This window comes from Microcebus murinus, chromosome 4 (genome assembly GCF_040939455.1).
Source record: "Microcebus murinus isolate Inina chromosome 4, M.murinus_Inina_mat1.0, whole genome shotgun sequence".
Classification (NCBI taxonomy): Eukaryota; Metazoa; Chordata; class Mammalia; order Primates; family Cheirogaleidae; genus Microcebus; species Microcebus murinus.
The window spans coordinates 110,556,153-110,565,782 of NC_134107.1; the positions used below are offsets into that span (position 1 = coordinate 110,556,153).

A 9,630-nucleotide genomic window follows, 5' to 3' on the forward strand; every position below is an offset into this window, starting at 1 on the left:
CTTGCCTTCTGAAACTCAGCTTTCTCCCCGGATCACGCCACAGGCTCTCTGAGACTGTGAAGAACACTGTGGTGAAGGTTAGAAGCACTTGGAGGGGCTTGGGCCAAAAAGCCCTAGAAAAGGCCTAGCTGCCAGGGCTCTCCCTCTGGTGGGAGGTGCAGGTGCAATGTGGTTGGGGGGTGGGCCAGAAAGTGCTGATGCCACTCAGGGGGGCTCTGCGGCCCAGGCCACCTTCTGAGAGTCACTCTAAGGATATCAATTATCCAATAGGCTACACTGGACACGCAGAACACAGCAGAGGGAAACATACTTTACAGATAATAGCAGATACCATCAAGGCTGTACACTCCATAGCACTCAATAACTGGTCATTGGGTCTGGTTTAACGGGAATTGCCTCCTGACTCAATAGACCCTAACCCATGGGAGCTCTGTGAGCCCACCCTGGAGCAGAGGCCTGAGCTTCTCAGGCCTCTTCCCAGGCAGAATTGCTCCTCTCTGAATCCATGACAGGCCCTGGGGTGGTGGAAATGAGGAAGTGGGTGACAGCCCTCTCTAGGTGTCAGCCCCTGGCGGGGTCTAGGAGACCCAAAAAGGGAAGTGACTCAATGCCAGTTGGCAGAGACAGGACAGACACCAGCCTGTGCCACTCACTGTGGGGAAACTCATCCTGACCTGGCCCCCTTGGCCATTGCTGATAGAGACAGCATGTCATGGGGGGTCCAACCAGGATGCTGCCTGCTCAGGGAGGTCCTGAGCTGGGAGCTGGGAGGGCTGGATATTGTTTCTCCCCCCAAATAGCCCCTAAGCAGCACACTCAGCTATGTGCCCCTGCCCCACTCCCACCCCCTGCAGTGCCCGTGCTCCCAGGAGCCAGTGAGGTGAGGTTGTGAGGAGAGTGTGGCTCTCACACCGAGCCCCTGGTATCCCGGGACCCAGTCAGCCCCTGGGCTCATCCCCTCCCTCCTGCTCAGCTTCTGCATCTAGCTCTGGCTCAGCACAGCCCCCCAGCAGGGGCGTGGTGGGGAGGTACTGGAGGAGCCGGCCTTCCTGCTTCATTTCTGCCAGCTCCTTGGCACAGCAGCTGGGTGTGTTGGTCTCATAGGTATCATGGAAGGTGTTGTAGTCCACCTCATAGAAACCCTTTTCCAAGGTGAGCACTGGTGTGAATCGGTGGCCCCAGAGCACCTCTGTATCCATGTAGGAGCTCCGTGCTTGGCAAGTCATGCCTGGGGAAACAGAAACCACATGCAGTAAGATGCATTCATCCATCCATTTATGCATGCATTAATTCATCTATTTATCCATCCATCCAATCATCCATCCATCCATCCATCCTATCATCCATCTATCCAATCATCCTTCTTATCATCCATTCATATGTCCAATCATCCATCGATTCATCCTATCATTTATCCAATCATCCATCTATCCTTCCTATCATCCATTCATCTGTACAATCATCCATCCTATCATCCATCCATCCAATCGTCCATCCATCCAGCCTATCATCCATCCATCCTATCATTCATCTATCTGTCCAATCATCTATCCATCCATGCATTCTATCATCCATCTATCTTGTCATCCAACCATCTGTCCAATCATCCATCCATCCACCCATTCAATCATTCATCCATCCTTCCAGTCATCCATCAGTCCAATTATCCATCCATCTTTTCATCCATTCATCCAATCATCCATCCATCCATCCTATCCTCCATCCTATCACCCATCCATCCTGTCATTCATCAAGTATTTGCTGGACATCTACTTTGTGCTAAGCTGACTAAGACATGGTCCTTGCCCTGGAGGATCTCAAACTTGGGTGGGAGCAAAAGATTAGAAATTAACATGCAAGATTCTGGAGTAGGTACCTAGAGACTGGAGCAAATAATTTTTGGAATAGCTGGAGGCAGGGACATGGTTCCTGAAAACAGCATTCAGATTTAGAAGATTGAGATGAGAGAAGAGGTAGGAAAGAGGCTTGAGTGAAGATGAATTCAGAGTGAGTGAACACAGAGAAGTTAACAGGCATTTGGAACATATGGGATTGTTTCAGGTAGACGCACATGACAGAAGATTCCACACTGACACACGTGCCCATACACACACACACACACACACACACACACACACACGCACAGCTTGGCTCCTTGGTCTGAGGAGGCTTAATGCCTGCAGTCCCTGTCTACTCAGCCCCTGGCATGCCTGTGTTATTTTTAGATGTTACTGTCTCTCCAGAGAGGCAGGGCAGCTTTGTTTATGGATGAGAAGCCTGTGTACTTAGGGTAACAGGGAAGTGGCTTTCTGGGATTTCATCTAGCCAAGGAAGATACTAGCTGTGCTCCTTGTGAGCTGGGGAGAAGCCTTCTCTGGGAGGGTCTCATACAGACCAGCCCCTGGTCCACACTGCTTCCCGCCCTGTGCCCCCGTGCCTGGCACCCCAGTGTCCCCTGCACACGGTGGGCTGGTTGCCTGCACTCCGCTCTGCTCTCAGGGACGCCGCCTGGGCTGGGCCTCTGCATTCAGCCCTCAGCCTCGCCACCCACCTCCAGCCTCCGGAGAGCTGCGGAGGCCCGAAGTGGGCCCTGAGCGGGGATTGGAAAGGGTTCTCTAGGTGTCAGTCACAGCGCTGTGCGTAGGCTGCTCCATTTGATCTGGAATCCTCTCAACAGCCGCAGGAGGCGGAGTCTCCTCATTGTGCTGACAAGGTCAGCAGTCTGCCCAAACTCACACAGGTAGGATGCACCAGCGCTGTGTGGCTCAGCCTCAGCCTGAATTCATAGCGGCGCCCGGCTCCGCAGCTCCAAAGAGCCATTCAAGTAGAAGAGGTGTGGGCGGGGGTCTCCTACCCTTATCTCCCTGGGCCCCCCACGGACAGAGCAAGAGTAGCCCAGGTCATGGGAGGGGAGGAGGGCAAACAGGATGAGTCAACTGTGGCCGCTGACTTTGAGGGACACAGAGGGGAGGAGCCAGTGGGCATCAGCACCACTCCCTCTGCCATGGGGCCACGGGCACCCTCCCTGCTGCATGGCTGGTGGCAGTGAGGGTGGCCAAGGGGAGTGGTCAAACATGGTCTCCTTATTTGTCCCCACATCTGTGACCTGACTCCTCCTCCTTTGTGGCTTCCCAGTGGAGCTCTTCCCCCGAGACTCATTCTGTGTTCCGATTCTGACCTCCGTGCCAAGGGCAGGGTGACTTACAAGCCCCCAGTTCTGCAAGGGGGAGCGCTCCTGTGTCCTGTCTGTCCTTGGCCTCAGGGGCTCCCTCGGCTGCCACCATATGCTGCCTGGCCAGGCTCCAGCCCCCAGCAGATGGCCCAGCAAACCCCTCTAGCACCAATCCCCAGAGCCTGTTAGCACCTCCCGCTCAGTCCCACTGGCTCTGGAATGGGAAGGCTGTGGGTGCTCTGAGCTTGCAACTGGCTTCCCACAGGTGAGGAAGGTGCACGTGGACATCTTTGTGACAGCTCCTAATTGAGAGGGGACCAGTGTGGTGTGGGAGAAGAGCTCTAGATTTGTAAGTGGAAGACCTGAGTATGGACCACTTGCTGTCTGCACAAGCCTTCTGGGGTCCAGCTTCCATATCTATAAAATGAGACTGAGCCAGCCCACACTGTTGTTTGCAAGAACTAGAAAAACATATGCATATCATTCTGAGCATGAGTGAGTTTGCTATAAGTCGTCCTGAGGGCCTGACGTGCTGCTCAGTCCACCTGGCGAGAAAAAGAGAAAGGAAGGCGAGAGGCAGGCAGGAAGGAGCAGGGTCTGGGGTTTTGCTGGAGGCTCCTCCAGGCCCCAAGTGGGCATTCGGTGAGGACTGGAGTCCCCAGCCAGAGCTCAGACTTCCTCAGGCCTTGGGCTCCCTGGAGCCACCTCACAGAGACCTGTGTGGCCAGCGGCTGAGGGAGGAAGGAGGGTCTTGGCTACCAGCCACCCGTGGGAGTCAGTAGCTGGGGGAAGCTGCCCTGCTGGGTGCAGGGCGGGTGTTCTCCTGCACACACGCCGGCGCTGGTGGCTCAGCACGGATGCACTGTGTTTTGCAACGCTGCAAAGTTGAGGGGCAGGCTTCTCTGCCCCACCCCCCAGAAGACCCCAAGCCTGGGGCATGGGTGTGTCTCCAAGGAAAGGATTGTGCAAGCCCCCAGGAGTTCAGGAAATGCTGCCTCCTGTCCTCTCCCAGAGAGGAGAGTCACAGTAGGCAAAGACACCGTGGAGTCCTGCTGTAAGGAAACCAGCTCACCTTTGTTTCACCCCAGGTCTCCCAAGTCATTTGCTCAGCGACTTCTATTTGCCTAGAATACTTGTTCCAGGAGGGGCAATTTGGCCCACTGGGAATGAGGGCTGGCTCTGGAGTCCATGCCTTGGTTTCCTTTTTTGTTTTTTTTTGTTTCTGTTTTTGCTTTTGTTTTGAGAAAGTCTCACTCTGTCGCCTGAGCTAGAGTGCCCTGACATCAGTCTAGCTCACAGCAACCCCACACTCCTGGGCTCAAGGGATCCTCCTGCCTCACTCAGCCTCCCCAATAGCTGGGACTACAGGTGCATACCACGCCTGGCTTATTTTTCCTATTTTTAGTTGTCCAGCTAATTTCTTTCCATTTTTAGTAGAGATGGGGTCTTGCTCTTGCTCAGGCTGGTCTCAAACCCCTGACTTCAAGCGATCCTCCCGCCTCAGCCTCCCAGAGTGCTGGGATTACAGGTGTGAGCCACCACTTGCCGCCTCCACCTCGGTTTCTCTCCTGGCCCTATGACTCAGTGGCGCTTGCTCTGGGGCGAACAATTTTTAACTGTCTGCACCCCCGTTTCTTTACCCGTGCCGGTAGCACGGCGTTCAGTGAGATGATTTACGTTTAGAGTTTGGGGCTGTGCTGAGAGTCCGGAAGGTTCAATCAGTGTTAGCTACTGCCGTCAGCACACCCTGAGTGCCAGCACCTCACAGGTCACGATTCAGGGAGTGACGAGTGACAGTGCCGTCTTGGGCTCGCAGGCACGGACTCCCGTCCTCTGGAGCCACAGCATGCAAGGGGACACCGTGGTGAGGACAAGAGCATCTTACCTGTTGCTTCCACCATCCCTTCTAGAATGACCACGACTTCAAACTCCTCCTGGTCCAGCTGAGCCCGAGACATCTCCCAGAAAGGGCTCTTCTCATTGATCTCGTGGGAGATGATGAGTGGAGACACCAGGAAGAGACGGTCGTCGCCCGTGTCGAAGCCCACGTTGATGTCCGTCTGGTTCAGGGGGATGAACTCCCCCTCTTTGGTCTGCCGGGACTTGATGAGCTTGGCGCGGATGGAGGCCTCCACGATGTGGGAGTTGCGCAGGTCGCCTACCCGGAACATGAAGCACAGCTTCTCGTCCCGCAGGGAGATGACCGCGTTGTTGGAAAACATGAGGGTCTCTGCTCTCTTCTTTGGCTGGCTGATCTTGACGAACATGCAGCCTACCATGAAGGCATTGACAATGGAGCCCAGGATGGCCTGGACCAGGAGGAGTATGATGCCCTCTGGACACTTTTCTGTGATGACCCGGAAGCCGTACCCAATGGTCGTTTCGGTCTCAATGGAGAACAGGAAGGCGGACACAAAGCCACTGAGGTTTTCAACACAAGGAATCCACTCTTGGTCGCCGACATGGTCCAGATCCCCCCGGATGTAAGCGATGAGCCACCAAATGAAGCCAAAGAACAGCCAAGTGGTTGTGTAGACCATGGTGAAGACAAGCAGGTTGAAGCGCCACTTGAGGTCCACCAGGGTGGTGAACAGGTCGCTCAGGTACCGGTAGGTTTCCTGGACGTTGCCGTGGTGCACGTTGCACTTGCCGCTCTTCTCCATGTAGCGCTGGCGGGGCTTCTTGCCCTCGGCCAGCAGGCGGGTGCGGTCTGTGGCAACCGGGACGTAATCGCGGGCCTGCTTGGGAATCTTCTTGGGGTCCCGCGGAGTGACTCCAATCTCCATGTCCTGGTTCATAGCATTCCTAGAATCGCCAGCCATAGCCGGGCACTCTGAATTAAAAAAGACAGCGTCAGTGAAGTGGACGGTTCCGACTCTCGGAAACACAGGACGGAAGGTCGCCTTGCTCTGGGCGCTCACAGGCTGGTGCACGGTCGGTCAGACTGTGGCATTCTCAAGGGACCCTGTTCTCTTTGTGTCCCTGGTGCCCCGTACAGATTCTACCACACAATAGATGCACCACAGTTTTTGTTGAATGAATAGAATAAATGCAAAGTACCTAGATGCAGCCTACACATTAAGTGTTTAAAGGATTTGAGAAATCCGGAAACAATTATGAAAATAATAATAGCAACAATTTATTAAATGCCTACTATGGTCCATGCATTATAGGTGGATTATCGCTTATTACAACCCCCTGGCACCAGCTGTGGGAATCCCTGTTATATAAACACTGTATTGTTTGCTTATGGGTCAGGTTATTTCTAATAATCTCTCTCGTGCTATTGAATGTGAGCTCCACAAGGGCATAATTTTGTGTCTGCTTTGTTTCCTGATATAGCCCAAGCACCTAGAACATAGCCTGGAACATTCTATACACTCAAAAAGTACTTATTGAATAAATGGATGAATAAATAACAAAACAGAGTTCCAAAGAGGTGAGGTGACACCCAGGCCACCAAGTAAGTGGCAAAACTGATATTTGGATCCCTGCTCATCTGGCCCGAAGCCTGTACTCTTTACATTAAATCTTGCTGTCTCTTCTCATTGTATCTGAGACCTTTTAGCAGCAGACAGAAAGGAAAAGGCACCATGTGTCTGATGCACCAAGTGGTCATTCCGCCCTCTGAGTGGGGAGCCTGCAGCCGTCTGAGCACTTACTAAATGATAAATTGCTGTGTAGAACCACCATTAAAAAATTTTCGTCAGTTATTCTCTGTCCTCTAAGAAATAAAGATGGGCAGGAAGTTAATGCCCTAAGGTTTTCAAAAGGGCCATAAATGTTTTTGGAGTACATGCCACACTTCAGAGAGACACCCAGACACCTGCAATACCCGATCTGATGTTCTTCTGATATTCTGCTCAAAACCATTTAAATGCTTTAAGACTCTGATGAAGTTAAGAAAGACCATGAGAATCTGTTCAATTAATGATAATATCCTAAATTCATGAGCCAGGCACAGTGGTAAGAAATTTATATCCATTAGCTCATTTAATCCTCACAAAGCTATGGGACAAATGTCGTTGTTACCCCTCCGTTTCTCAGACGGGAAAGTGCAGCTTCAGTGGTGTGTGCCCAGGTAGGTTTGGATCTAGGCTTATCTGGCTCCAGTCTGAGGGCAGCTCCACAGTACTCGCTGTACACGGCCAGCAGATATTGATGTCTATGGCTCCTGCTCAGCCTGAGGAACTGCTCCCTCCAGAAAGTTCTATGAGCTCCCGATCCTGGGAGAGGTCACCTTGAGGATACTATCACTCAGCCCTTTTCTGTCATGGTCAGTAAGCGTTCCCTGGTTTCCAGGTGCTCTTCTCCCCAGGCATTGGGTCCCCCGGTGCCTCCTACTTTCCCTCTGTCCTGGCTGGGAAGTGCCTAGACCACTCTGTCACCCAGCTGCAGGCTTCCCCTCCAGACTGGAACCCAAGCTGGGGCCGTGAACATTCCCAGGCAGCTGACAAACTTGTTTAGGTCGCTGCCTGCAGCCCTGAAAGATCACTACCCCAGCCCTAGGCCAAATAACCTGCGTGAGCTCCTCTTTGCTGACACACCTGGGCCTCTCTTCGTACCGTCCGCCGTGAGCGCCGCGGCAGCAGCACTCTGCGCACAAGTTCCCCTAATGAGTGCTTCGAACTGGCCGCACAATGCTTACTGCTTTCTTCTTTGGACTCTCAACTGGCCTCATCTCAGGACAGTTTGGGCCAGTCCCTTGCACGAACTCCTTGCTGCCACTTTTGGAGTGACTCCAGCCACAGGTTTGGCCAGATGGAACACCAGGAAACTGTGTTCCTGGCAGAACAACCTGGTGAAAGTTCTGTGAACCACTGAGCCAACTGCCCACTGGCTAACCAAAGCCCATTTCACCCATCCTGGAAAGTTAGATGATCCTGGCGGACTGTTTCTTTCACTGCCTGGGTAATGGTAGCAATTTCAAGGTGACTTTTAAAGTATCACGGCGAAGGACCCCCTGAAGGGCCATTTGTCTCAGACATCCATTGGCCATTTCCCGTTGCACACAGGCCACCTGCTCCCTGCCCCTCCTGTGGCAGTTACCAAGACAAACGGAACAGAGGGAAATGCTTGGGGTTTTTGCAGACCCTAAGCAGGGTTTGCTCTGCCCCTAGGCAGGAGACTTATGGAAAACCTGATCGCAGATGCCCAGAGACAGTGAGAAATGCTGCCGATCCGAGGCCCCATGTGCTCTGGGGACTCCAGCTGTCGGAGCCCAGGCAGGGGTCCAGCAGGAGAGCTGTCGCGGAGCCCTGGAGCCACTGATGCTGGACGGGGCAGGCACAGTGCCTGCGGGAGCGAGTCATCGGGCAGGGCACATGGGAACACACATCCTCCTGCCCTCAGCTCTTTGGGGGAAACAGCTTTCTGCTGATTTTCTGCACTGTTTCCTTCTTTATTTTTAAACCTACTTGCGTACATTCTTGTAGGCAAAGGCCTGTGCTGTGCTAGAAACAGGAGCATGTTTCCTAGGACACTTCAGCCCAGACCTGAAAACTGTCTGTGTCTGGCAGACTGGACAAGGCGGTCTACTTCTGACTTGACGTTAGATTACATTCTCCAAGTGTGCTGGAATCACCTGCAGAAGTTATTCCTCGTTCAACCCAGCGTATGATTTGGATTCTAGCTCAGTGTCCAACATATTTGCTCTGTAGTCCAAAGAAATAATCTTCTTTGGCTCCATTTACTGTGTTATAAATCTCAGATAATATTCTCTGCCCCTCTAGCCCCTGGGAGCCGTTATATGGATTCAAGGAAAGTATATATGATAAAATCATTAATCTACCTATAAATGTGCATGTATATTTGTAAACCCTCCTTGAATTGAAATGTGATGCAATGTCCCATTAACCCCATTTTAAAGATGAAGAAAGAGAGACACAGAGCATCTGAGGGTGGCCTCTGTAGCCCCAGTGGGCAATGTGCAGGGCAGCGCTGAGCTGTCCAGCACTGAGCCTCTATGATCCAGATTTCTTCTAAGGGTAAGTGAAATGCCCATCCTATGTGCCCATCAAGTCAAAAGGATTTTCAGGGACAACAGAGATGAGCTCCTTCAATCAGGTTTTCAAGATCCATTCTATTACTTATGCATGCATTCAGCAAGCATTAATTGAGGAACTACTATAGCCCGGCGTTGTGCTAGGAGCTGGACATAAAGCAGTGAGAAGATGAACACAGAGCCGGCCCTCCTGTAGCTTATATTCCAGCTTTGCCTCTTTGAACCTAGGGTTTGTGCAGGACAGTCTGGGGAGAGAGGGACAGGGAGGAAGGTGTGGCCTGGCCCAGGCGAACCAAGCATTCTAGGTACCCTCTGTGAGACACAGGGAAAGGCACTGACCATAGCGAATCCTATGAAACCTCGGCCAGCCTGTGACTGCTCTTCCTCTTCAAGCCTGTCCTGTGTGTGCGGCTGGGAAGCTGTGCTGAGATGGGATGAAAGCCTTTGGAAAGGA

The 9,630-nt window shown here is 52.6% G+C and overlaps 1 protein-coding gene across 1 annotated transcript; it reads right to left on the reverse strand.

The window, feature by feature from the left end:
* Nucleotides 1-906: 906 nt before the first annotated feature.
* Nucleotides 907-5,994, reverse strand: KCNJ5 (potassium inwardly rectifying channel subfamily J member 5). The gene is given in 3 exon segments (XM_076001343.1): nt 907-947; nt 950-1,228; nt 5,058-5,994. Coding segments are annotated over 3 exon segments (1,257 nt in total).
* Nucleotides 5,995-9,630: the final 3,636 nt, after the last annotated feature.